This window comes from Lonchura striata, chromosome 22, assembly GCF_046129695.1.
Source record: "Lonchura striata isolate bLonStr1 chromosome 22, bLonStr1.mat, whole genome shotgun sequence".
NCBI lineage: Eukaryota > Metazoa > Chordata > Aves > Passeriformes > Estrildidae > Lonchura > Lonchura striata.
Window position 1 is genome coordinate 5,224,519 of NC_134624.1, and position 27,304 is coordinate 5,251,822.

Sequence of the window (27,304 nt, forward strand, 5' to 3'; positions counted from 1 at the left end):
GCCCAGTGCAGCCCCTGCAGATTCCAGGCTCCAGGCTGCTGGTTTTAATGCAGGCTCTTGTCTGCACCAACCTGCCCCTCCCTGGGCAGCAGGAGCTTGGGGCAGGGCAGGGCCCCTGTGGGTCCCTCCAGGCAGGCAGGGTGCAGGTGTGGGGGGTGCCAGCACTGTTCCCCTCTCTCCTGTGTGCAGGAAATCCCCCGCAGCACCCTGGACTCGTTCATGCAGCCCTTCCAGAGCACGCTCTGGCTGCTGGTGGGGCTGTCTGTGCACGTGGTGGCAGTGATGTTGTACCTCCTAGACCGATTCAGGTGAGTGCACTTTGGGCCACTTGAGATCTGGAGGGGACAGGGAACTGCCTGGGAACTGTCCCCTGGGCCCCTTGCTTGGGCGTGTTTTGCAGCCCTCTGGGGGCTCTCACGGGGACTTAACCCACCTGCTCTGCCCCACCAGCCCTGGGCTGAGCCTCCTGGCCCCTCTGGCTGCCTAAGCTAAGGGATGTGGATATGTGGGGCACCCAGCACGTGGGGATGTGGGAACACACCTATCAGACCAGGTGATATACAGACACCTGACCAATGGGACTGTCAGATTCTGGGCTCTCAGAGAATTTCCTCTCAGCCTTCCTTGGCCCTGTGGCAGCTCCTCTGAGGGCACCTGTCCCTGCCTCAGCCCTGTGCCCAGAGGCTTTGGTGGCTAATCTGCAGGGAATCCTCTGTGCTGCAGTGGGAGAGGCTTGGGCTGGCCAGGTCAGATGATCTTTCTGGTCTGGAGAGATGTGACAGGACCAGCACCAGTGTGAGCCAGACAGGGCTGCAGGTCAGCACAGGGGATGTGCCAGGCAGTGGGACACAACAGGGAAGAGCTGCCTGGGAGCAGGCACAGTCTGTAGGAATGAGAGACACAGGGCTGCACCAGGACACAGAGGGCACAGAGGGGAGCCCTGGGAATCAGGGTGAGGGGAATGAGAAGGGTTCTTCATCTTGTTTTCCAGCCCATTTGGCCGGTTCAAAGTAAACAGTGAGGAGGAGGAAGAAGATGCCCTGACTCTCTCCTCAGCCATGTGGTTCTCCTGGGGAGTCCTGCTGAACTCTGGCATTGGAGAAGGTGAGTCACAGCTCACAGCAGGACTGCTGTGCCCTGCAGCCCAGGTCTGAGCTGGGCAGGCTGGAGGGAAGCCCCTGCCCTCTTTCACAGCCTCCCCCACATGGTCCCTGTGGGACCTCATTCCCTGAGCCCTCCCTGGAGCAGGCTGATGGGGGATTTGGTGATGCTCATGTTGCACGTTTGTGGCAGCTGTCAGGGCTTCCTGCTAGTCCCAGCACTGGATGGGAAACAGGGCAGGGAAACTTGGGCTGGGTTACCCATCCTCTCAGGGTGGCACACAGTGTGCCCTGGAAGGAGCTGGAGGGTTTTTTTGTTCAGGCAGTGCAGAGGCTCCTTGCACAGCTGCTGGCAGAACAGATGGATGGTGCACATCGGCACCTGCCATTGGGCTCGTGTGGATTGACACAGCTTTGGCAACCAAGCCAAGCCCTCGTGGTGCCACGGATCTCTCCTCTCTCCCTGCAGGTGCTCCCCGGAGTTTCTCTGCCCGTATCCTTGGCATGGTGTGGGCTGGCTTTGCTATGATCATTGTGGCTTCATACACTGCCAACCTGGCAGCTTTCCTGGTGTTAGACCGACCTGAGGAGAGGATCACTGGCATTAACGACCCCCGGGTAACGACCCCTTGCTTTCCCCTTCCCTGGGGCGTATTACATGGCTTGTGGTTCCCAGAACCCTGACTCACCATGGCTGTGAGCTGTGCTGGGGGGTCCAGACCCAGGGAGCTCTGCCTGGGCTGGTGCTGATGAGTCTGAGCCCTTGCCTGGGGTGGGAATGGACAGACATGGGCAGGGATCAGCAGGAAAACAGCCTGTCCAGAAATAGCCTGTCTGCACTTTCAAACTGCCTGACAGTTCCTGGAGAGCCTCCTCTACCCAACGAGGAAACGATTCATTATGGATGAGTTATAACTAATGAAATCGTCCCTGCGGTGCAGTCAATGCTCTCCACATGCCTCAAATCCATTTCCTGCTCTGGCAAGGGCACGGCTGCAGCTCATCAGCCCAGGCACGCAGGAATGTGCCCTGCAGCAGCACGGGCCCACAGCACCCCCCGCCCTGCTGTGCCCTGCCCACGGCACTGCCAGACCCACGGTATGCACAGACCTCCTGCACCCAGTGCCACCTCTCCCTGTCCCATAGCATCCCCTGCCCATGGTCCCAGAGCATTCACTGCCCATCCTCTGAGGAGATCAAGGTCTTCTCTAGGGAACACGTCCCTGAAGGAGCTGGGAGGTTAGGGAACAGCTTTGGGGTGAGGAAGTTTTGCTGGTGAAGGACAGAAAACATTGGAGCCCCGCCCTTGCCTTTCAGCTGCGCAACCCCTCGGATAAGTTCATCTACGCCACGGTGAAGCAGAGCTCCGTGGACATCTACTTCCGACGGCAGGTGGAGCTGAGCACCATGTACAGGCACATGGAGAAGCACAACTACGAGAGCGCTGCCGAAGCCATCCAGGCAGTGAGGGACAAGTGAGTAGGGCCAGACCTTGCCCGGCCACGCTGGGACGGGCCTCGGGAAGCTGCAGCTGGGTGGAGCAAGCAGGGCAAAGCTGGAGGGAGCTGTGGCCAAAGCACGACCCAATGGGACCTCCCAGCTGGGGCTGGTGGGATCTGCCCAGTCCTGGTGCACCCCAGGTTCTGCGTGGGGGTGGCATGGTGAGAGCCCTGGCCATGGCCTCCCTTTCTGGCCTCTTTTGCTCTTTCAAGGCTGGGTGCATCAGTGCTTAAATTAGGGCTGGGAGCACCCACGGAGGCTGCAGACAAGTTGGGCTGCCCAGCCTGACCCGTCCACCCTCCCTCTGTGTCCAGCAAGCTCCACGCCTTCATCTGGGACTCGGCGGTGCTGGAGTTCGAGGCCTCCCAGAAGTGTGACCTGGTGACGACGGGGGAGCTCTTCTTCCGCTCCGGCTTCGGGATCGGGATGCGCAAGGACAGCCCCTGGAAGCAGAACGTCTCCCTGGCCATCCTCAAGTCTGTACACGGCTCTTGGTGTGGGGCTTGCCTCAAATGCTGCTCGTGCCAGGCACTGCCAGCCACCCTGCAGCCCTCTGCAGGGACAGGGCGCTGGGGGCTGCCCGTCCATCCTGACAGAGGGACGCTGAGTGGCTGGGCTGGCACCCACAGCCTCAGCTCCGGCTGGCAGGGCTGGGGAAGCAGCAGGGAGCTGGAGGGAGGGCAGGGAGCAGTCATGGCCAGCCAGGGGTGTAGCAAAGCTGGCAGAGAGCAGCAGGGCCACCCAGCACAGGTCTGTGTCAGCAGGGTGTGGGTGCTGCCGTCGCCCCGCTCCTCCCTCAGGGCTCAGCCTGTCCAGCAGCATTGCCCTGCCCTGGCTTGGTCATGCAGGGCTTTTTTCTTTCAACTCTGGCTACTCCTGTTGCACAGGGATATGTCAGGGCCCACTCTGAGTCCAAGGCTTTTACATCAGCACTAGCCTGCAGTGTGGGGTGTCACAAGTCAGCCTGATATTATGGGTGAAAAGGGATTTCCTTGTATTACTTTGGAAATGCCACACTCATTGCAGGAAAATGTCATGATGGAGAAACGGGCAGCTGGGAAGCAGCTAGTGAAGGGAGGGAGCCCTGGGAGGTTCATTTTAGGACAGGGTCAGGAGCCACCAGGGTCCTGCCCAAGATGCAGAGGTGAAAGGCCTGAGAGAATGGTCAGGATGTGGAAGATGGGCAAGATCCAGGGTGATGTAGGGAGCCATGAACCCTGTCTGTGGGATGGTCTTAACATGGTGATGGGTGGCAGCAGGACAGATGGGATCTGGGACCACCACATGAGAAGCCTGAAGAGGCCACAGGAGTCCTTGGTGTCCTCCTGGGAGAGGATGGGAAAGCCCAGGGCTACAGATGGCCCAGGAAGGTGTGGGGCTGTACCAGGAACAAGAGGGGGGAAAGTGCAGGGAGCCTGTGGTGGGATGTGTGCTCTGTGCCCACTGCATCCCCATGAGCTGTTCAGACAGGTACTGTGAGGACACAGCTTGTGTCCTCCCGAGCTGTGACACCGAGCTGTGACACCGAGCTGTGACACTGAGCCAGCCCTCACTGTGCACTGCAGGGAGCTGCCAGGCAGCACTGCCCTGGCCTAGAGGGTGCTGGGGGTCACCAGAAAGGACTGGGGTCTGCCATTGCCTGGGCTCCAAGTGTTCCTGGCAGGGAGAGGAACTGTGCAGGAGGGACCTGTAGGTGTGGTTCATGTTCACTCCCTGCAGCTTTCTCCACGAGCTCTTGGAGCGCTGCCAGCTCCATCCTTCGGTGGGAACACACCTTCCCCATGGCTGACCCGTGGCTTTTGGCAGCAGGCACTGCCCCAGAGCTGCTGCAGGGGCAGTGGCAGTGGTGGGTGCCTGCTCACAGCACTGCCCTGTGCTGTGTGTGCCCACGCAGTGCTGGCAGCCCCTGCAGAGCCCACACCCGCTCTGTGCAAAGGCACAGGTGTGCACACACAGCCAGCACGTCCCTGCTTCCTGTGCTGGGAGGCTGCAGGCAAGTGCAGAGCCCTAGGATGGAGGGCACGAAGGCACAAAGAGCTCCCTGTGGCTGGTCCCCAGTGACTACCCTGTCCTGTCTCCTTGTGCTTCCAGGTCCCACGAGAATGGCTTCATGGAGGATTTGGACAAGACTTGGGTGAGGTATCAAGAGTGTGATTCCCGTAGCAATGCCCCAGCAACACTCACCTTTGAAAATATGGCAGGTTTGTTCTGCAAACCTCTTTCTCCCCCTTTGCTGGGTAGCCTGCTTTTGCTCAAGACATTTTCCTCCCCGGGGCTGTCATCTCAGGCCAAATCTCTGCTGCTTCTGGGTTTGTGCTTTCCTAGTGCTGGGAGGCTGCTGAGGTGGGCTCCATTCCCACCGTGCTCAGAACAGTTCCACAAAGCTTCTCCCTCCTTCCCTGGGTGCCCTTCTTGCCGGTGGGGCTGCTGTGGTGTGAGCATGGCTCCCCTCCCTCTGCCCTGGCCAAACTGTGGCTGTCACAGTGCAGTCAGAGCTGGCACCAATGCAGAGAGGAGAACAGCACCTCAGGAGAGGAGAATGAGAACCCTGCTGCAGGAGGGGGCTGGAGACGAGGGGCAGCCCCCCAGTCCTGAGGAGCCCTGGGCAGGGCCAGAACAAGGATAATTGAGAGAGAGGGGTTTCATCTTGCAAAGATTGTGAGAACCCTGAGACAGGCTCTCCCTTTGCACTGAGGTGGTGCAGCTGGTCCTGCAGCCAGACAATGCAGTGATGAGGGATGAGGGGTGTGGGATGGGACCCTGTCCTCACCAGCACTGCTGGCCAGTTACAGGCAATGGAGAAAGGGGCTGTTTTGCTCCATCTCCTGAGACACCACTCCAGAAATGTCATCCCCGAGGGCTGCAGGCAGCAAGGACAGCACAGAGCTGTGTGTGTGGCTGTGCTTCCTGATGAGCCAAACAGGAGCACCAGGGCTGCGTTCTGGCACAAATGGCCCCACGGTCCTGGGGATGGGGTCTGCTCTGGGGCTTGCTGTGCCTGTCCCCTGCATCGCTGCAGCTCAGTGCCCTGTGCCCCCCCAGAGCTGGCACTGACACCCTTCAGGCGCCCAGGCTGTGTTCCAGGACTGCAGGGAGATGGTGGGGGGATCCTGGGTTGGCAGCTGCATCGTGCCTTGCTGAGCACGATGCAGAAGAAATGAGGGGTCATGTTGCAATTCCACTGCCCCCTGTAACTTTCCTGCTTATTTCAGGTGTGTTTATGCTGGTGGCTGGAGGTATTGTTGCCGGGATATTTTTAATATTCATAGAGATAGCTTACAAAAGGCATAAGGACGCGCGGAGGAAGCAGATGCAGCTGGCGTTTGCGGCCGTTAATGTGTGGAGGAAAAACCTGCAGGTAGGACAAACCGTTTTTAGAGCAAATCTCCACCAGGTGCGTTCTCCATTCCTTCACCAAATCAGTGAATGCAGAGCTGTGGATTGCCATGGGGCCCTCTGTCCCCCACCCACCCCCTGTAGCCCCAGCTGGGTTAACACGGTGCCTGTTAAGCTGTAGGGTAGCGTCCCTGCCTTCTCCCCGGGAGCTGCCCCTGCCTGATGCTGTCTCTCCCAGCAAAGCTCCAACAAGGCAGAGGCCTGGCCCAAACATCCCCAGTGGAGCTTGGGATGGGGACTTTGCTCTGCTGGGGACTACGTGCCAGAGCCACACCTTGGCCCGGCTGAGCAGGCAGTGCCATGGCTCCTTGCAGGTTCTGCCCTGCTGCCCGGCTCCAGCCGTGCTCACCAGCAGATGGGAGGGTCAGGCTGCTGCCACTGACCATCCCTGCCCACTGCTCAGGTGGAGGAATGCTCCAGGGATAGTTTCCATCACCTCCCCTTCCCTGCCTGCTCTGCAGCACCGTGGTAGCCCTTGCCATACCCAGGACCAACTCCAAAAGAGGTGGTGCGTGCTCTTGTCCTTTGGAGACGAGGACATCTCCCCACACAGGAGCCAGCAGTGCCGGTCCCTGTCAGTGCCAAGCCTCCCTTGGTCTCCTTTTATGGGGCTGTTGCTCTCCCAGGCTTCTCCTGCTCCTGGAACTTCTCTGTGCCACTCAGGCAGGGAAGCCCAGGAGGGTCAGAGGTGCCTGACAGTGACACTGAGCCATGGGCACATCTGTGGGCCACCAGCCTCACGCTTCCCTTCCCCTGCTGCTTTTGGGGCTGAGTCCCACAGTGCCCCTGACCCCAGTGTAGGGCAGCTGGAGGCTCTGTCTGAGTGGGCCGGGCTGGTTTTTCCCCTGGGGAAGCGCAGCGGCGTTCAAAGAGCAAGAGCTCCTTTAGGTGGCTAAAGGACACTGCTGCTCGGAGCAGAGCCAGCAAGGCAAAGAGAGAGGAGGAGGCTCGGGGACCCCGCGAGGAGCCCGGCCGGGGCCCTGGGGAGCAGCGCTGGCTGGGGCTGCGGGGGGGCTGCCCCAGAGCAGCGAGGGGAGCACGAGGCCAGGCTGCTGCATCCTGAGAGCTCGCTGGGTTCAGTTCACCGGAAAGAGTCTCGGAAAAGCCATTTCTCAATTTTTTTTCTCCTTTTTTTCCTTTTTTTTCCTTTGCTTCCAAAAAGCAGCAGCACCGAGGGGGTTAAGGCTGCTGGGACAGAGCACACTAGTCGCACTGCCATTTTTCACTTGCCAACCTTCTAGAAAATACTGCACTGGGTCCTTGGGCAGAGTCTGTGGGACTGTGAGCAAAGCATGCTGCCCTGTGGGGGTAAACAGCCTCATGGTAAAGAGCCGTTTGACATTGTAAGACTTTTCCACAGGAGGAAACGTCAGAGCACTAGTATCTGGTACATTGCTAGAAGGTAGGCAAGTGGAAAGATTTATTTGTTAAAACAAACAAACAAAAATAATGGTTTTTGGGATCACAGTTTTGCCATGGCTATTTCCTGAGATGCCATGGAAGAAAAAGACATTTCATTCCATTCATCTTGCTTTCCTTTCCGTTTGTGCATGTCCGCAAAAGAGAGAACTGAGAAGGAGGAGCAAATGTATCCCCGAGCATGCTCTACGCACCAGCGGGATACATTTTGGTTACCCCCGTGCGGTAGCAGAGCCAGACCTGGTCACTCCGTCCCCCGTCGGAAAGGTCACACTCATTGGCACGAAAGCAATTGGGGAGGACTCGTTGCCAGCGCCCAGCGCCGAGCGCGGCCGGGCCCCCCGGCCCGCGGCCCCCGCACCATGGCGGCTGGTGCTCCCAGCCTGCGCCAACCAGGTCCGACTCGCTAACTCCAACGCCTACATTTTTCAGTTCTGTTTCTCTTTGAGTTCATCCCGACCCGACGACATCATGGCACTAACGCTTTGCTTCCTCCCTTTCTTTTCCTTTGTATTTTTTTTTTTTTAATTTTCTTTTTCTTCCAGTTTCCTTTTTGTTTTTTAGCCTGTTTTACTTTGGAAAACAAACCAAACCACCACCAACAACCACGTTCGGCTTTGCACAACTGCATCATTTGAATTTTTGAACACATTTTTTTTACAGAATATTCATACAATGACTTCTCTTTCAATGCAGTCCTCTCTCTCTCTTGTGGCACTAGGATTCAGCCTCAGAAAAGGCCCTGAGCACTTTTTTTTTTTAGTGGTAGGTGCAGCATCTCACGTCTCGGTCCAGCCAGGCTAGCGGTGGAAGCGAGGGGCAGGGCGCCAGGCAGACCATCCCCAGGAAGCGAGGTCAGCTGTGCCAGCCTGGCTGCAGACACCAGGAGAGCAGGGCTACTTCCCAGAGGGGTTCCCATGCTCCAGATGCGAGGCCGGCCCCCCGTAGCTGTAGCAGTGTGGTGGCTGTGCCCTGGGTCACGGAGGCCCTCGGAGGACTGGGAGTGGCAGAACACCTCCAGTAGCTTTCTCACCTAAATGAAGGCCATGACACGGGGCAGTATTCGAATAGATTTAGAGTTTCCAACAACACACTAGAGATCTAATTACTTATACATATTCATTTTAGGATAGAAAAAGTGGTAGAGCAGAACCTGACCCTAAAAAGAAAGCCACTTTTAGGTCCATCACCTCCACCCTGGCCTCCAGCTTCAAGAGACGTAGGTCCTCCAAGGATACGGTAAGAGGAAGAAGAACAATTCTGCCCTCTCTCTTTCTCTCTCTTTCTCTCTTCTGCCATCCCATCGACTGCCACACACCCATCCCGAAGCTGCCAGTGTACATGCATAGCTCATGTTCGTCACCAGTCAGTCAGTCAGTCAGTGAGTCAGTCATCCCGTGTACCTGAAAGGATGCTGGGATCCTGGAGGGCAGGCAGGAGGTGGCTTGGAGTCCTGTGATGAGTTGGGAGATGCAACCGAGTTTTTGTTTTGTTTTTTTGTTTCCTTTTTGCCTGGATGATTTCTGATGTTCCTCTCTGTGCTTCGCTCACCTTACCGGTGCTGACCTCTTGAAACTGATGACATTTTTTCTTTTTTTTTTTTCTTTTTTTCTGTTCCTAAGTGTTCCTGTACCTGTTTGTCATTGTATGCCTAAAAACAATCACCCCGATTTAATTTGGGCACCGTGTCACCTCACCAAGAGCCATGCGTGTCACACTCTCTACATGTGATTTTTGTTTGTGACAATTAGCATTCGGAATAGTCCTCGCACAGGAGTGACAGCTGTCTCTGGTTATCATCAGCAGTAAAGCAGCTCTAGAAAAGAGACAAAAAGGCTCCAAAGAGGAGGTTGTTAAAGACCCAGCCTTGGTTCAAACTCGTGTTTTCCGCTGCTCTCACATAACCAGAGAAAATTTCCAAATTGCTGCCTCTAAAGCCAGCTGTTTCCAAATGTGCAAATGTGTCTGCTCGTGCTGGAGCTTCAGACACTTCAGCGTCAGGTTGGGCTGTTGGTCTGTCGGACTGAGCCGTGTCCCTCTGCATGTCGCCGTCTGTTGTATGACACTCTGCACTGTGGCTACTCTGTTGTCTCGTGTGGCAGCGCCCGCTGCGTTTTGCTGCCCGACCTCCTGGCGCGACGGGCTTGCCAAAACCCCCTCCCCGGGGCGACCGGCGGGTTTGTGCCCGGCGTTGCTCGGAGCAGGTCCCCAAGGCTGCCCGAGGCGCAGCGGGGACGGGGGGACGGTGGCAGCGCGGGGAGCTGTGGCCCCCGTGGCGGGGTGGCCCGTCCCCAGCCACAGGCCTGGGCGCCTCGGGGACAGCATGTGGTATCGCAGGGGGTCTCGGGCCACGGCTCTGTGTGAGAAATGGAGGAGGCTGCCTTTGACACCAGCGCAGGCTCCATACCAAGAAGCTCCTGGAGCACCCCTGGAACACGGCCCTGGGGACAGCTGAGCCCTCGGCCGGGCTCGACTGCCACCATCTCACACAAATGCTCCTCTCACTGTCACCTTGAAGCCTGGAAGTCATGGGGAAACACCCACACTCTCCCCACTCATCACCTGTACCCCCCAGGGAAGATGGGCATCCCCGTCATCTCCTGTGCTGCTTCTGTGCTCCCTGGGTGGCACCTTGTCCCACTAATGCCCCCATGTCTGGGGTCCCCTCTCCCCACTGCTGCAACCCTGAGCAGCTCTGCAGGGAGGTCACAGGTTGTGACTTTGTGGCCTGAGCCATGACCAGGGCAGAGGAGACAGAGATGGGGTGGGTGGTGCAGGGGGTGGTGCAAGAGTGAGGAGGAGGAGGAGGGACAAGTAGAATACAGAGAAAATGGAGGGGAGAAAAACTGGCAGAAAGATCTGCATGAGCTGAGTAGACCCCCATGTTCTATTGTGTTTGAACTTTTCCACGATTAGGAAACCAAGGGGTCCTGTCCTGAGAGAGCAGCATCGTGATGGTGCCCTGGGCACCTGGGGGAATCAGTGCCACCGGTGAGCAGAGGAGAGGGGAAGAACCCAGGAAAAATGGGGCAGCTGGTGTGTGGCACCCCTGGTAACTCCCAGATTGCTCCTTCCTCAGGGAATCATTCTGGTCCTGATCCTTCTCCGTGGTGTGGCATCCATCCTACTCCAACCCCCACAGCCCACAGCCCTCTCTGCCCCATGTCAGGGGCACCTCAATGCCCTGACCAGGCCCAGGGCCCACCTGCACCACAGGTCCCACGGATGGGCAATGGAGCTGTTGTTTCCCCTTCCCTGGTGTCCAGCACAACACAGGGCTCCCCATGTTTGGGTCCCAGTCATGCTCTTCCTGGTACGTTGTTCATGGGCAAGTTGTGGAGGGAGATGACCCCACTCATCCCAGAAGGTGGTCCCCACTTTGGGGGCAGCTGCATGGTTGATTATTCCCCACTGCTCTGAAGCCTGTCACAATGCTCTGCCTGCCTCAGGGTGCCATGGCCAGGGTCCCAGGACACGTTCCCCAGGGAACTGGGCTAGCTGGGGCAAGAACAGGCCGATGGGGTGAACATCCAAGCCAACATTGCCAACTTGGAGATTAGCAGCTATGGCAGGAGGTCCGTGGTGGAGCGAGCTTTGTGGTGATGTTGGGCAGACCTGCTGGTTGCTCTGCAGGGTGAGCAGCCAGCGGGAGCGTGGTGCTGCCACCAGCTCATGTCACAGCCTGTGCTTGGTGACCTCCTCTTCCATGCAGCAGCCCTGGCTCAGAGACCCCGACGCCCTCCTGCTGGAAGGCCCCATGAGTCCGTAGCATGCTGGGGCACGTTGCCTGGGGTCCTTGTAAAGACGAGAAAGCAGCGAGGTGCTCTCATCCATGATGCTCAGCAGAGCTGCGGGCCCACACCGGGTCTTAGGTGGCAAGGCTGGAGAGCCCTTGGGGCTGGAAGGCCAGGCTGACCCCAGCCCCACGGGCTCTCCTGGCTAGCGAGCGAAAGACACAGACCTGGCGGCCTTGCTTCTTTCCTTTCCGTTGTCGGGAGTTTTAAAAATGGATTCTGCTCTGCAGCCCTGCAGAATGGTCCCTCAGGAGTGCCAGAGAGACAGGCTGGCACCATGGAGCCAAGACAGCCCTGGGAAGCTTCCACCCCACTCTGAACGTCCTAGCGCCCACCATCACCCGAGCTGCACAGCCTCTCCGCGGCACATCATCCCCACCGCCCCAGGAGGAGATGCATGTGTTCCCCATAGGCAGCTCCTGCAACTCGAGTAGCACTGGCAGAGCTGACGTGTCCATCCATCGCAGCCACCCACGATACTGCAACCCCACAGACGCCATGTGAGACGCATAAACCACACAGACACCTCCGAGCCGGCACATTGCGTACAGACACGTGTGAGGTGCACAGGCCCCTTAGCCCCCCGCACCGCCAGCCCCGCAGAGCCACCCTGCCACCCCAGCCCCGGTGACACCCAGGGCACCGCCCGCCAGGGCCGGCCCGGCCGCGCTCACCCGCGGCCCTGGGCATGGTGCCAGGGCTGGCCGACAACCGAGGGGCTTCCTGGAAAAGGTCACCTTCTCAGTGAAGGATCAGCAGTCCCAAAGCCAAACGCTCCTTGGCTGAGAAAGAGCCTAGTTTTTGGCCCAAAAGAACCAAAAGTAGGTCAAAGATGATTTTTCTTTTTTTTTTTTTTTTTTTTTTTCCCTAAAGGGAAGTTGATATTTTCTACAGCAAGATTGCATTTAGCTGGAATCCTAATTTTTAATGGAAAAAAAAAAACACAACAACAAACCAAAATTCTTCCAGAAAATCTTCCACCAGCCAGGCACTACCATATGAGCCCAGTTAGGCTGAAGTCATTTTTAAAGACATTAAGTTCTTGTCTATATTTTCTTCCTGGTTGTCATTTAAAGTTTTTGGTGCCTTCACTTCACTTCCATACCTTAACATGTTTGAGTCTCTTCTACGGTTAATATTGATTAATTTCTTGGCTTTATAATGTTTGGTTTGGGGATTATTGCACCATCCCTGTAACATAATTTACCTTAAATTACTGATATGTGCTTCTAGCATTAGTTCTACTTTAACATAGTTTTGATATGACCGTTTTCTTGCTTTTTTTCTTTTCTTTTTTTCTTTTCATTTTAATTTTTATTATTAAAAATTGCATGCATGAACTTTACACAAAAAAAAAAAAAAGTAAATGAGAATGTTACCCTGTGATAACTCTGTGATTGGAGGAGATATGCTTTCAAATCAAAAGCCATGCTCTTGTATTTTAATTTTTCTGGCCAGATTGCCCATTTCGCTTGGTTGTTTTAGTGTTTCCCACCCCCAGAGCTGTGCAGAGAGGCCAGAAGGCCCCAGCCTGCCCTGCTACACCACCACAGCAGCCACATGCACACGTGCACTGAGGCACACACACTCACACAGGCACACTCCGCTTCTTCCATCCCCCTTACATCAGGCAGGATGTTCAACAAAGGACCTTTCTCCTACCCATTCATTTTTGTATCTCCAGTTCCTCCTTCTCCTCCACCAGTCACACCCTCTTCCCTTTCCCAGTCACCTCTCCTCCCTGCGGGAGTCAAGCCCCATCCCACGAGCACACACCTCTGGCAGCTTTGCCATGGAAACACTGCATTTAGCTGGAATCCAAATTTTTCACGAGGAGTGGGTGGCTGCACCCGATTTTGGGAGAGAAGGGTGTTTTTTTGGTGGGCTGCTGAATAGCCACGAGAAGCTCCCCCCAGGGCAGCAGAGTAACATCAGGATGGCCTCAGCCACTCTCTCTGTATGGGCAATGGCCGAGTTGTTGCCCCTTAGCAAGGCAAGGCCGTGGCCAGGAATTGCCAGAGGCTCCATTGGAATCTTAGCCAGTGCCCTGAGGTGCAGGGTGCTCCCTGAGAGGTGGCAGGGTGCTCCCTGAGAGGTGGCAGGGAGATCCCCGAGAGGTGACAGGGTGATCCCCGAGAGGTGGCAGGGTGCTCCCCAAGAGGTGGCAGGGTGATCCCCGAGAGGTGGCAGGGTGCTCCCTGAGAGGTGGCAGGGTGATCCCCGAGAGGTGACAGGGTGATCCCCGAGAGGTGGCAGGGTGCTCCCTGAGAGGTGGCAGGGTGCTCCCCAAGAGGTGGCAGGGTGATCCCCGAGAGGTGGCAGGGTGCTCCCTGAGAGGTGACAGGGTGACCCCCGAGAGGTGACAGGGTGATCCCCGAGAGGTGGCAGGGTGCTCCCCGAGAGGCTCCCTGGGTGTCAGCACATCCCGGCATGGTTCTGCAGAAACGGAAGCACACTGGCTCTCGGCCCAGCTCCCACCAAGGGGTCCCAGGAAGCACAAATCCGGGCTGGGCAGGGCAGCCCCAAGGACCCCATGCGAGGCTTGGGGGTGGCAGGAGGCAGGGTGTGCAGCACACAGGGTAGCCACAGTGCCAGAGCTGCCGGCAGTGCCACCAGGCCACTTGGCCATCGACCAAAGCAGAGCAGATGAAATCCGTCACCGAGGAGTCCCCATGGAGCCCCTCAAAACATCAGCCCTCCTGGGCAGGGTGGTGCAGGGGCTGGGAAAATGTCACTGGAGAGGGTCTATGCTGCAGTACATGAGAGACCCCACAGAGACCCTTTCCTGCCCTGGAACCGAATTAGGACCCCAGAGAGCAGCACAGGATTCCCCAGGCCACAGCAGGGCTGGACAGAGCTGCCAGGTCAGGGTTTGGAGTTTGGACAGTGGAGATGGGAGAGGAAGGGAATTTAGAATGAGGAAGGGAGGAAATAACTGCCCCGCTGTAAATTCCTGTCTGGGGTGGAAGGACATTTGTTTCTTGCCCATTGATGGGTATTTCTGCTCTGCCCCCTACTTGCTGAAGGGACTGCAGCAGGGGAGGGCTCTCCCATGGCCTCTCCCATGCCAAACCCCCGCATCTGCAAGGAGCTCAGAACCCCAAATCCAGACCACATCCCCAGCACAGGCCGTATTTTCACATTAGCAACCAACGCCACACTTTATCACAAACCAACCACACCACACATCTCACCTGCATGAAGGGATAGTCACGGCAGGGTCATTCAAGCAAGGAGGTGAAACGCCCTGGCCTCAAAGCACAGCTTGATCTGGCACCAGAGAGGTGCCAAAACCCAGCCAGACCCTCCAAACACAGGTTCAGGCGTGGGCTGGGCTGATGAGTCACAGGCTTTGTTCTGTAGCCCTCCCAGAGCAGAGAGGGCCTGGCTCAGCGGGTGACGTGGCAGCCACGCTCTGCAGAAGCTGCACTGCGCTCCTGGGTGTCCCCTCTGCCCAGCTCCTGGCTGCTTGGAGAGTGTCTGCAATGACCTCTGCACAAGCGTGGAGGGCACTGGGAAGGGGACCTCAGCCAGCAGCAGCTTTCAGGGCGTTGCTTCACCCCCAAGAGATATCCTGTAGGGACACATGGGATAGAAGTGGCAGCGAGGACAAATGCCAGAACTGCCTAACACTCTTTTCTCTTTGTCTGTCTATTTGTGTGTTGCAGCAGTATCACCCCACCGACATCACTGGCCAGCTCAACCTCTCCGACCCCTCAGTCAGCACTGTGGTGTGACCTTCTCCCTGAGGGCCATCAGTCCTTGCCCAACACAGTAGGAAGGCACAGCCAGGACTGCCTTTCAAGGGACACTGATGGGTTCTTCTGGGTGAGATGGGAGGAAAGCATCCTTCATCCATACACGGTGACTCCATTGTATATCTCCCTCCCTTCCTAGGCCTGCTGCCATGCTCGTGCCCCAGGAAGCACGGCAGAACCAGGACAAGGCTTGGACTTCACTGTACAGAGATAATTGCTTCCAAACAGTGCCACAATAATCAGAATTGCCACTGACTGGCTCCGTGCAAGGGGAAAGGACTGCAGAAGGCACATGGTGCTTGCTCTCCCATGGTAGCAGAGAAGAGCTGGTACCAGACCACAAACACGTGCTTCACCTCACAGGCTGCAGCCTTCTGAGCACACACAGCCCCTCAGACATGTGCTCCATGTCTCCCACCACCTGGAGGGCTCCAGCAATGTGCCCACGGCCCTGAGCAGCTGGAGCAGCCAGCTCCTGGTGCGGCAGGCTCGGCACACGTTCCTGCCGTGCCGAGTGGCCCTCGCGTCTGCCGCAGGGGCTGGAAGATGTGTGCTCTGCTCCTTGCAGGGGATGGAGCCTCTTCCCTTCCCTCCATGGGCCCGTGGCTGTGACTCGGTTCCGTCCGTGGCCTGGCTGCAGCAGGAGAGCTCCCGCCCTGCAGCCCTGTGCCCTGAGCTAATCGCCGTGCTCCGGAGCCCGAGGAGTGCCGCCAGCCGAGACCCCGGCTCCCACCTCTCCTGCACAGAAAACATCCCCAGGACCTGGCCACGGCCAGCATGTAGCACTCACACAGCAGCTCTCCTGGCCAGGAATTCTCCACAGGAAATGGCTCTGGACGGTTGCACTGACCTCTACCCCAGCTCCACACTGCCTCAGCACCAGCAATGCAAGGAGAGACGCTGCTGGCTGGTCACGGCTCGCTGCAGTGCTGCAGCGGCCACCCAGCCTGGCTGCACTGTCGGGGCACCAGCGCTGGCAGCTCCCCTGCCACCCTCACCTGCAGTCCAAGCTTGCCAGCGGCTCTCGGCGCTCCATCTGCCTGAACCCAGAGACGTGGAAAGCAGATCCCAGTTCGGGAGAAGGGAACCGAAGGAGCCAGGCTGATGCCGTCCCTCGCCGCCCCGTCCTCCCCTCGAGCCCACACGGCTCCGAGCAGGCAGCGGGCGCGGAGGAGCGGCCCCGGGGAGGAGCAGCTAGCGCAGGGCACGGGCAGCGTCTCCTGCCGCACGGAGCCGCCCGCGGCCTGGTACCCACCAGGGCACGGACTGCCTCCCCCGGGCCGGGCTGCCCCCGCGGGCAGCATTTTCACATGGCAGCTGAGGTCTGTGAGCATCGTCCCACTGACTGCTGTGGCTCCATCCAGTTCATCTAGCTCCAGCTGAGAAATCGGACCCATTCTACTTTATACGTCGATGTTACATTAATACCAAGTTTTTGCAAGAGCTCAGTAAAGTCTAGACTGGATCATGAAGTGGTTTATTCCAGAGCTTGTGTGCCTCTTTCTGTCTCTGACTTCTGGCAAAGCTGGCAGGGAGCCCTGTGGTGAATCAGAGCCTCACCCAACCCTGTGGCTGGGTCTGCAAACAGTGGAGGGACAGGAAGGGATGCAGAAACCTGGAGGGAGAAAGGCCCGGGGCTATAGGGGAGCCTGAGAGGGAAAGGACATCCCCATTCTGGGGTAGTCAGGTGACAGAGCCTGCACAGCCAGGGTGGTCACAGGCCTTGCAGTGAGGAGATGGGGACAGCATGGAGCTGTCCAAACACCAGCACCATGGCAGCTGGCTCTGTCCCACCTCCATCCCGGGGAAAACTGCCCCCTGCCACCGCTGGGCTCCCCATCTCCTGGGAGCCAGCACTGGGCCTGGCCAGCAGAACCAGCCCTTGGGAACAGGGGATGGGATGCAGGGATGAGGGCATTGGGGAAGCCCCCACACATCAGCCCATCCATGGGGAGGTCCATCAAGTGATCTCCAAAACAGGAAGTTCCCCCAAGGCTGAACTGAAGGAACATCACCCATCCACAGCATCTTCCCCATGTGCTGAGACCTCCAGCCCAGCCTCCATGGGTGCTGAGCCTCAGGATGGTCTGAGGGAAGGAGCGGGGTTCAGGAGGCCGTGCAGGATGACAAACAAGGTCCAAACTCCAAATGGGAAGCCCCAGGCCGTCTTGGGAATAACTGAACCCTGTCTAGAGAGAGGTCTGGGAGAGCTGGGATTGCTCCTGGGACAGGCAGGAGACAATCCTGGTAGAGGTCCTGCAGCCCTCCTTGGAGCAGGGCTGGCAGCACTGGGGCAGATGCTGCCTCCAGACACTCCCTGCAAACCCCCTGCCCCACGCCAGAGGAGGAAGTTGGAATTTGGCCATGTGGCAGCACACACACACACGGGGCTGGCTTCTCTTAAAAATAAAAATGGGAGCAAGCCACCGCTGAGGTGACACTTGGTTTATTTATGTGAGATTTACTGACAGCCCTGGCAGGTCCCAGCTCTTGCATGGGCAGGAGATGGAGTGGACAAGGCTGGTAGTCACAACATCTCCTTGTGGCTCTGATCATCTTGCAGTGGGTAAGACGTCAGGCCAAAAAGGGCTCTTGTTCCTCCTTGAAAAGTGTTTTTGTCACTCCAGCTTGTGGCTTTCTCCTGGAGCACAGCTCCAGATCCTCCCAGGCCTTCTCCCAGTAGGCTCACTAAGCATTTCCAGCAGCATTTCCACAGGAAAGGGAAGAAGGGAGCAGGTCAGGGAGGTGCAGGGGCAGCCCCAGCCCGGATTTGTGGGTGATGGGAGGTGGGGCAGCACCAGGGCTGCTGCAAAGAGCCCCTCTAAAGGGCTTGTTTGCCCCCACTCCCAACCCTGAGCTAACCCTCTACCTTGGCTGGGGATGAGCTGTAGCCTAGGGAAAAGCTACTGAGGGAGAAACCGCTGCAGCCTCACCCATCCTTTGGCAGCTGCTCTGCCGAACCACATCAGTGGCAGCTCAAGGCTCTTCCTGGCCCTCACCCTAAACTTCAGCCTCACCCTAGACCTTGGTTGTTGGCTGAGCCTTCTCAGCACCAGCATTCCTGACTCAATGGAAAAAAATATCAAAAGGAGCTTTTTGCAACCAGCCCTGTCCTTGGGCAGCACACTGACAGGCCTGGGATGGTCTGACAGCCCACAGAGGCTTTGGAATGCTCCAAACCACCCAGAGATCCTCAGGTGCACCAAAAGGCACACAGAGAGCCCTGGTACACTAAAAGGAAAACAATGCCTGCCAGGACACAGAAGCCAAACAGGAAATGCCAACTCAAGGACTTCTGAGGGCACAGAAAAAAGCACTGAGGCTGCTGGGGTCACTGAAGGCAGTCAGAGGGTGCAGGGGGCACCGGGAGGCCCAAGGAGCAAACTGAAAGGCTCGCAGAGGCTCCTGGGCTGCACCAAAAGGCAAATAGTGACTCCTGGGGTGACCTGAAAGGCACCAAGAGGAATGTGGTGTGTCCTGGGATGCACACAGGGACTCCCAGGCTGCACCTAAAGGCACACGGAGGCATATGGAGCATCCTAAATGCACACTGAGGGACTGGGCAGCACAGGGGGCAGGACAAGGGGAGAAGGATCACCTGGATGTCCCCAGGAAGAGGATATGCAGATCTGAGGGTAGCCTTGGGGAGCCTCCCAAAACACTGAGAGCATTTTTGGTCAGCCTGTACCCTGCAGGGAGCTGAGCTGGAGGCTGCTCCCCCCTGGCAGAGGCAGCTTGGCAGCATCTTGGGGGCCTCTGAGAGAACACAAAGCGATGCCAGGAACAGAGCTTCCTCTCGCTGCCCCACAGAGTTTGCACAGGCGGGTGCAGGCAGCTGGAGAGGGGCACGGGTGGAGCCCGGGCTGCCAGGGCAGGGCCTGGCCGAGCCCTCAGTGCACCCTGCAGACGCGGGGTCTCCTCCAGCAGTGGGACTCGCGGCGCAGGCTGTGGTAGAACACCACCAGGGAGCCCAGGAAGGTGCAGAAGAAGATGCTGGCGATGAAGGAGAAGGGTCCGATGATGAAGAAGGTGATGTAGTGCTGGGGGGACAGTGAGGTCTCCTGGCACTGCCTGAAGGACTCGTCCCCAAAGGCCATGATCGGATACTTGTTCAGCTGCTCTGGAACTCTGCAGAGGAGCAAACTCTTCTCTGGAAGAGAGAAGCAGTGCTGGAGGGCACAACTGGGCAGCTGGGAAAGGCAGGGGCCAAGGACAGGGGGATGGCAGGTCTGCATGGGACAGATGGCACCAGGGCAGGAGGACAGGGGCCAGCGTCACCAACATCACCCGAGCGAGGCCATGAATAACGGGAACAGTGAGGTTCAGGACTCACCTATGTGGGGTGGGGTGGGATGGGAAATGGGATGGGATGGGATGGGATGGGATGGGATGGGATGGGATGGGATGGGATGGGATGGGATGGGATGTGGGCACAGTGATGGAGGGGACATAGGAAGATGGGAGTGGAGCAGGATGGCAGATGGGCAGGCAAAGGGGAGGGACTGGCTCCCAGAAGACAGATGTGGGGAACAGTGAGCAGCCAGCCTGGAGATGCCACAGAAGGTCCCAGGCAGAACAAGTGCGGTCACACATCCGAGCTGGAAGCAAGCAGGAGGGGGCAGCAGTGGTGGGAGAGACTTTGCTGGCAGAGCTCGTTTTCACTGGGGTTCTTGGGGGGAGAAATGCAGGATCAGAACCAGGTTGATGAAGGCTTTGGGGAAGGGGCTGAAAGCACTGCACCCTGGATAGGCCAGCGGTGATGTGCACCCTGACACACAGGCTCCACTTGCCCCCTGAGGTGCCACTGCTGGGGCCAGCACCGGGTGCCTGTCACTGGGATGCTGCACAGCTCTCCTTTCCAGGAAATCCCTGCTGATGACCAGAACCAAAATGTGGGCACCAACTGAGACCCAGGGTGTATCCACCCAAGCAGGCACAGGAGCTGGCATGACCTAAGGACAGGTTCTGGGGAACTGCACCCCAAGGGCACTCACCACCCAAGCCCCGAGCCAGCTGGCAGCCAGGGTCCTGCCTCAGCCCTGGCAGGGTGACGGGCCAGCATGGAGTGGGCACGGGGCATGGGGCACAGCCCTCCGGGCACTCACCTCGCACTTTTTCTCTGTTGTGGCTGAGCCAGCGCCAGAGGGGCAGGATGCTGCAGCTGCACACCCAGGGGTTGTCCTGCAGGAAAAGTGCCCGGAGCTGGGGCAAGGCAGCCGGCACGCCGGGCTCCAGCTCCCCCAGCCTGTTGCTGCCCAGGTTGAGCGTGGCCAGGCTGGTGAGGGACACGAAGGTGTCGGGGGTGAGCACGCTGAGGTGGTTGTGGCTGAGGTCCAGCTCCCGCAGCGCCCCGAGCCCCAGCAGCGCCTGGCTGTGGATCAGCTCCAGGCGGTTGTGCACCAGGCTGAGCAGCCGCAGCCCCGGCAGCGGAGGGAAGGAGCGAGGTCCCAGCACGGTGATGAAGTTGTAGCCGAGCCACAGGGCGCTGGTGTTGGCCGAGAGGCTCCAGGGCACCTGGCGGAGGCCCCGCTCGCCGCAGTCCGCCTCGGCCGGGGAGCAGCGGCAGGCGGCCGGGCAGGCGGGCGGGCGCGGCGGGCACAGGAGCAGCAGCAGGGCCAGCGCGGGGCCGGGCACCCTCCGGCAGCCCATGGCTGTCCCCCGGCACGGAGGGCTGCCTGCCCTGCCCTGCCCTGCTGGGGTGCCCTCACAGCCCCCCGGCCCTGCCCGGCGCCCTCGGCTGAGCCCGGCGGTGCTGGCTGCAGGTGCCGGGCGGTGCTCGGCTCCCTGCAGCCACTCGCATTCATTCCCCTGCTCACCCGGCTGCAAACCTGGATGGGGCTCTGCTCCCGGACCCGGTTTTCCTCGGGGTGGGGCTGCACTTTTTTTTCAGCAAATATTTTTGCAATGATTCTTGCCCCGCAAGGTGTGGAACCGTGCCCACGTCCCTCCCTCCACCAGGCACCGCTCCAGCCAGGTAAGCAGCCAGCTCTGCTTGGCTGGGGATTAACTGCCTGTGTGTGCTGCAGGCTGGAGAGCTGGAAATCAGCAAATTCAGATCCATCTCTAAGCCTCCATCCTCCCCAGGGACATCCCCCACAGGCATGCTACCTCTACAGGTACAGAGGGGTGTATGGGCCCAGAACCCCCAGAAGTGGCTGAGTTACTGGGAAAATACATAACTGGGACAAAATCATATCATTCGCAGGCCTTAGCCCCTCTTACGTGCTGTCCCACCATGCCCAGGGGCCCTCAGTGGGGAGCTGTGCTGGGAGCCATGGCCCACCCTGCAGAGCCCAGCCCTGCCCAAGCTCTGTCTGCCCTGCAGGAGATCACCAGCCATGCCAGAACGAGGAGGGCTGGGATTACATCCCATGGGCCGCCTTCCTCCTTCCCAGAAGGGGGGACGTGTCTGTGTGCACGCGGAGGGTGACACAGGAGCCCCCAGTGAGAAGCATGGCCAAGGTGACCTTGCTGGGCTGCAGCCACCCAAACTGGTTTGCCCTCCCCCTGGCATGGCAGTGCCAGTTCCATAGGGCTCAAAGTCTGCCTCCACCCTGTTTACATCCTCTCTGCTCCAAAGCCACCCACAGCCCTGGCACTGAAGGCTGGGGAGGAGAAGTGTCACCTCCCAGTGCCACTGCCCCTGGCACAGCTCAATGGGGACTGGGACACCAAGGGACACGGCTGGCAGCACCTCATCCCACTTACAGCCAGAGGGGAGCCCAGGGCAGGGACACTGTCCCCACTCACATCCATCAGGACTCCAGTGGCCGTGGTCCCGGAGGAATCCCTGTCCCTCTGCCCCACAGCCAAGGGGCTGGATGGGCAGCAAGACAGGGCACAGTTGCCCCCCATGCCAAGGCCAGGATGTTCCCAAATCTGGGACAGAAGCAGCAGGCAGAGGGTTTATTAATAGCATCCCGAGGAGCTTTGGTTTGTTTATCTATCCTGCAGCAAACTCGCTTTGCTGCATTAATCCCCATCTGGAAATAATTCAGAGGAATCCTCCAGCCCAGCCCAGCCCCAGGGCAAGGGCACAAACCCACTGCCACGTGAAGCTGCAGCCCCAGCTCATCCCATCCACAGCCACAGGCTATATGGAGACGTGGATTTTTGAGGGAGTCCTCTCTCAAAATGTTTCTCCTTCATAACTCTAACCCTAACCCCCATTGCCCACTCCCTGCATCCGTTGGGAATCAGGTGAGAAGTGCAACATTCATGCCAAAAATAACTCAAACCACTATTAAAAGCAAGGCCATTTCCAGCTTTAGTGCACGAAGAGCCCAGGAGGCTGAAAAGCCTGAAAACGGAGCTCCTCTGGAAGCCCCTCGCTGTCACCCCGAGGGCGTGTGGCAGGAGAGATGTCCCTGCCAGGGACATGGCCAGACATCATCCCATGCTCGTGCCTGGCCCCACTGCTGCTCTCCATCACTGGCTGCACCCCGCTGCCATGGCAGGCTGGGACACCTGGGGTGCTGTTCCCCAGCAGTGCCACCCCTGCCCATTCCCACTGCTGGCACTGCCACCTCTGCCCATTTCCACTGCTGCCAGTGCCACCTCTGCCCATTCCCACTGCTGGCACTGCCAGCCCTGCCCATTTCCACTGCTGGCACTGCCACCTCTGCCCATTCCCACTGCTGGCACTGCCACCCCTGCCCATTCCCACTGCTGGCACTGCCAGCCCTGCCCATTTCCACTGCTGGCACTGCCACCTCTGCCCATTCCCACTGCTTCCAGTACCACCCCTGCCCATTTCCACTGCTGGCACTGCCAGCCCTGCCCATTTCCACTGCTGGCACTGCCACCTCTGCCCATTCCCACTGCTGGCACTGCCACCCCTGCCCATTCCCACTGCTGGCACTGCCAGCCCTGCCCATTTCCACTGCTGGCACTGCCAGCCCTGCCCATTTCCACTGCTGGCAGTGCCACCTCTGCCCATTCCTACTGCTTCCAGTGCCACCCCTGCCCATTTCCACTGCTGGCACTGCCACCTCTGCCCATTTCCACTGTTGCCAGTGCCAGCCCAGCCCATTTCCAATGCTGGCACTGCCACCTCTGCCCATTCCCACTGCTGGCACTGCCACCCCTGCCCATTCCCACTGCTGGCACTGCCAGCCCTGCCCATTTCCACTGCTGGCACTGCCACCTCTGCCCATTCCCACTGCTTCCAGTACCACCCCTGCCCATTTCCACTGCTGGCACTGCCAGCCCTGCCCATTTCCACTGCTGGCACTGCCACCTCTGCCCATTCCCACTGCTGGCACTGCCACCCCTGCCCATTCCCACTGCTGGCACTGCCAGCCCTGCCCATTTCCACTGCTGGCACTGCCACCTCTGCCCATTTCCCACTGCTTCCAGTACCACCCCTGCCCATTCCCACTGCTGGCACTGCCAGCCCTGCCCATTTCCACTGCTGGCAGTGCCACCTCTGCCCATTCCTACTGCTTCCAGTGCCACCCCTGCCCATTTCCACTGCTGGCACTGCCACCTCTGCCCATTTCCACTGTTGCCAGTGCCAGCCCAGCCCATTTCCAATGCTGGCACTGCCACCTCTGCCCATTTCCACTGCTTCCAATGCCACCACTGCCCATTTCCACTGCTGCTAGTGCCACCTCTGCCCATTCCCACTGCTTCCAGTGCCACCCCTGCCCATTTCCACTGCTGGCAGTGCTACCTCTGCCCATTTCCACTGCTGGGAGTGCCACCCCTGCCCATTCCCACTGCTGGCAGTGCCACCTCTGCCCATTCCCACTGCTGGCACTGCCACCTCTGCCTATTTCCACTGCTGGCACTGCCACCTCTGCCCATTCCCACTGCTGGCACTGCCACCTCTGCCCATTTCCACATGCTGCTTGGGTCCCTGGCACTGTCCCTTCCCTGGAACATGGGGACCCAGAACCCACAAGGTTCGCTGTCCTCAGCCAGAGCAGCACCCACCAATGTGCTGATACCATTCCTCAATGCCCCTTCCTGAGGTTCTGGGCTCCACGAGGAATGTGGCAGGACCGGCTGCTCCCAGCAGCTGCTCTGCCAGGACACTCGGGTGCCTGTGCCAGGGGAGGAGCCCCCAGGGCACAGGGCTTGGCACTGGCCCTGCTCTGCCCGAGGTGCCAAATCAGGGCATGCAGCCAGCGTGCCAAAAGCATTCCCAGAGTGATGGAAGGGATGATCTCTCCTTCAGAGACTGGCTGGGAGCAGGAGGGCATCCATGGAGGAAGGAAGCAAGGGCCAAGCCCCGCAGAGTGGTTCTGGTGCTGGGGGGAGGCAAGGAAGCAGGGGACATGGGGTGTGGGACAGAGAGCCATGGGTTTGGTCACCCAGCTGTGGGACCCAAAGGTGCTGGGCTGAGCACAGAGCTGCTGGCACCTCTGCAGGGAAGGATGGGCCCTTCCTGCATTCTTCCCAGCACCCACTGTTGAGTCTTTGGGGAGAAATGGAGATAGAGGGAAAGGTGCATTAGGACTCAGTGATAGCTTTTATCCGTTCCTTGAAGGCTTTAATTTCTTGCATGTTCCAGGTAATTAAAGGTCCAAGGCGGAACTCACATGTAATTTCTGAACCACGCCATACCTCTGTCTGCCCTGGGGCACCCCAAGTTTATTCTTCTGGGAACGTATCAGCTGGGACTGTTTATGGCAGGTGACACCAAGTGGCAGAATTGTGCATGAGCTCTGTGCAGGGGTGGGTGCTGTGCAGGGCTGATGGAATCCTCCGGCTGCAGCCCTGGCCCCCAGCACAGGGAACAGCCCAGGAGACACAAGGTCCCTGCCAGCCCCAGCGAGGCACAGGCTGGGGTCCTCTGCTGAGCCCTGAGGGGGTTCCTGGTGTTGAGGTATTGCAAGAGCTCATAAACCACATGGAAAACAGATGCAGAAAATGGACCCTGAGAAAGAACTGCAAGAGCTGCCAGGCAACACCAAGCCCAGGCCAAGAGCTGTGTCAGTATTTCAGTATCACCCTGTGCACCGCAACACTTCCAGTTTGGCCCCTGTTAACCCAGACCTGCCTGGGTTCTTGTCCTTGCACCCCGGTGTGGAGTCAGGCAGGGAAAGCCGTGCAGATAGCAGGGCACAACTGGAAAAACAGCAGCAGGGTTTGTGTGTGCCAGCGTGTGAGGAAAGGGTCAGGCAGGGAGAGCCAAACCTGGCATGAGCCACAGAGCATGAGGCCAAGCAGGAGCTTCCTGAGCTCAGCTATCCTCCCATACCAGAGCAATGTAGCTGGAGCAACATTGGAGGTCTCCTAACAACTCTGTCATCCTCAATTTCAACTATCCTACTATCAGAATGCCAAAATTTTTCACACAGGTGGCCAGCAGAGCGAACACTCCCAGCACAGCAATCCAGCAGGGCAGGTCACTTCTCCCCTACTCACCACACGAAGGGCTTGCCCCGGGCCAGGATTGCCAACAAACATGACCAGATGTGCAGCCCAGAGGGACCGAAGTGTCTTTAATAGACCTGGAGCTCTCAGGACACTCCCCACGGCATCGCTGTGCCAGGCCCCTGTCGCCTGCCGGGCAATGCTCAGTGCCACTGTCCTTGCTGCAGAGCCACGTGCACGGGGAATGGAGCACGAGCCGGGCTGTGCTGCGGGGCGGGGAACGTCTGTGAAGGCTGCACCAGGTTTCTGAGTCAGCGGCAGCGCACACGGGCAGGATGAGGGGGCGGTAGCATCCTCATCCCCCGCTGCCGCGCCCCAGATGCGGACAGGACGGACAGGGGAGCCCTGCCCGGGCTGAAGCCCTTCCAGGCTGCCGCTGCAGTCCCCCAGGCTGTGAGGCGTGCAGAGGTCCGCAGCAGCAGCCCCGGCGCTCAGCTGTCCGGCGCGGCGCTCCCGCCGCAGCACGGGCACAGCCGGCAGCGGCCGCGCCGGGGCCGCAGCGCCGCGGGCAGCGGCTCCGGGCACGGCCCCGGCGGCTGCTCGGGCCCCGCCGGCTCCTTGGCAGCCTTGGCGGGCGGCGAGGCCGGGGCGCTGCCGGCCGCCCGCGGCTGCTGCCGCTCAGCCCTGAGGGCCAGGAAGGCGGCCAGGTCGAGGTCCAGCATGGGGACCCCGCCGCGCGGCGTGGGCGTGCTCTGGCGGCACTGCGGGCACGGGATCCAGCGCTGCTCGTTGCTGACCGCGTCCAGGCGCTTCAGGCACGCCTGGCAGAAGGTGTGGCCGCAGTAGAGGCGCCGCGGCAGCCGCACGCCCAGGTCGTAGGAGGAGTAGCAGATGATGCACTCGACGCGCTGGCTGCCCCGGCTCGGGGTGCGCGAGTGCGCCCCGACACACGGCCCCGGGTCCTCGGCCCGGGCGCTGCCACCCGCCTGCGACGTGCTGGGGAAGGGGCGAGAGCAGCTGTTAGGGCACGGCTGGGGAGGGCACGGCGGTGGGATGTCACCTCCGAGCGCCCCGGACACGCGGGGAGATGGAGAGCGGTCCGCGGGCTGTGGGAGCTGCAGGATCCCTGCCCGACGCCCCTGCCCGCTGCCTGCCTGCCCCGTGGCCGGCCTGCCTGCGAGAGCAGGATGCTGCCACTGCAGCGGGTTGTCCCTGCATCCATGGGGGCTGTGTTTGTCCCAGTGCCACACCGGGAGCTCTGCAGGGAGCACGGGTTGGCCAGATCTCAGCATCCTGCTCGGGGTGCAGCCTGGGACTGGGGGGAGCAGGGGCTGAGCAGGAGCGAAGTGGCTGGGTGGGCTGGGGAGCAGCACTTGGAGACCAGGCAGTGGCACAGCCCCATTCCTCCCAAGCCCTGGGCTGTCCTGGCACAGCTGTTGGCAGCAGGGGGTGACACAAAGGCTCCTGGGGAGCGTCTGAGGGGATCCAGCCTTGTCTCAGGTGGGGTCTGGTACACACCAGTATATTTGCAAATTTCTCCTCGAGGTCACCAAGACTCTATTCCTTCTCCTTAGGTGACCTCAAGAGTTTTGGTGCCTTCTCTCACCTCCTCCCAATTACCCCATCCGTCCCTACCTGTCCTGAGATGCCTCCCAGGGCCTCAGGGCTGGTGGCAGAAGGGCTGTGCTGTCCTGGGGGCTGTGGTAGTCCTGTGGGGAGCATCGGGGGTCTGAGCTGCCAGCCAGGTCCCTGTGGCTGCCGGTGGCCATGGTAGTGGGCAGAGGCTCACCTTCCAAGCACAGGTGCTATTGGATCTGCTGCAGGGAAGCCAAGCCCCAGAGATTGGGTTACAAGCACCTGGGTAACAAAGACCTCTGAAATCTAAGCCCAGGAATGGTCATCAACCATCAGCCTGTGCTTCACTACAGAAGGAACCGTCCCTGGGAGGCCAAGGAGCTCTGGGCTCCACGCTGGGCAGGGGGCTTGGATGTCGTCTGGACTTGGGCAGCAGCAA

At 59.3% G+C, this 27,304-nt stretch overlaps 3 protein-coding genes across 21 annotated transcripts in view; 1 reads left to right on the forward strand and 2 right to left on the reverse strand.

Moving 5' to 3' along the window:
• Positions 1-16,452, forward strand: part of GRIN1 (glutamate ionotropic receptor NMDA type subunit 1) — a 39,543-nt gene extending 23,091 nt beyond the window's left edge. For 2 of the 19 annotated variants that reach the window (XM_077787857.1, XM_077787861.1), the window contains 10 exons: positions 190-308; positions 992-1,104; positions 1,570-1,718; positions 2,418-2,575; positions 2,915-3,076; positions 4,692-4,801; positions 5,813-5,958; positions 8,544-8,654; positions 11,440-11,771; positions 14,878-16,452. In XM_077787857.1, coding sequence (XP_077643983.1) covers positions 190-308; positions 992-1,104; positions 1,570-1,718; positions 2,418-2,575; positions 2,915-3,076; positions 4,692-4,801; positions 5,813-5,958; positions 8,544-8,654; positions 11,440-11,643 — 1,272 coding nt within the window. In that variant the 3' untranslated portion in view covers positions 11,644-11,771; positions 14,878-16,452. Of the gene's footprint in view, positions 1-189; positions 309-991; positions 1,105-1,569; positions 1,719-2,417; positions 2,576-2,914; positions 3,077-4,691; positions 4,802-5,812; positions 5,959-7,356; positions 7,399-7,559; positions 7,812-7,960; positions 11,772-14,877 lie in introns of those variants that run through there. The other 17 variants (XM_021533693.3, XM_021533695.3, XM_031506318.2 and 14 more) reach the window with 14 other exon arrangements.
• Positions 16,453-18,857: 2,405 nt separating this feature from the next.
• LRRC26 (leucine rich repeat containing 26) lies at positions 18,858-20,616 on the reverse strand. The gene is made up of 2 exons (XM_031506319.2): positions 20,073-20,616; positions 18,858-19,117 (listed from the first exon to the last, which is right to left on the reverse strand). The coding sequence occupies exons 1-2, from the start codon at positions 20,614-20,616 to the stop codon at positions 18,858-18,860; spliced, it is 804 nt and encodes a 267-aa protein (XP_031362179.2).
• Positions 20,617-25,781: 5,165 nt separating this feature from the next.
• Positions 25,782-27,059, reverse strand: RNF224 (ring finger protein 224). The gene is made up of 2 exons (XM_077787955.1): positions 26,926-27,059; positions 25,782-26,460 (listed from the first exon to the last, which is right to left on the reverse strand). Exons 1-2 carry the CDS (start codon positions 27,057-27,059, stop codon positions 25,782-25,784), a joined length of 813 nt encoding a protein of 270 aa, XP_077644081.1.
• Between the last annotated feature and the right edge of the window lie 245 nt (positions 27,060-27,304).

What these genes read in the sequence shown, in the direction of transcription:
- LRRC26 (XM_031506319.2), bottom strand. Translation starts at nt 20,616, where the DNA reads ATGGGCTGCCGGAGGGTGCCCGGCCCCGCGCTGGCCCTGCTGCTGCTC. An exon ending in CAACAGAGAAAAAGTGCGAG is followed by an intron (nt 19,118 to 20,072) that starts GTGAGTGCCCGG and finishes TCTCTCTTCCAG; the next exon opens with AGAAGAGTTTGCTCCTCTGC.
- RNF224 (XM_077787955.1), bottom strand. Translation starts at nt 27,059, where the DNA reads ATGGCCACCGGCAGCCACAGGGACCTGGCTGGCAGCTCAGACCCCCGA. An exon ending in TGGGAGGCATCTCAGGACAG is followed by an intron (nt 26,461 to 26,925) that starts GTAGGGACGGAT and finishes TCTCGCAGGCAG; the next exon opens with GCCGGCCACGGGGCAGGCAG.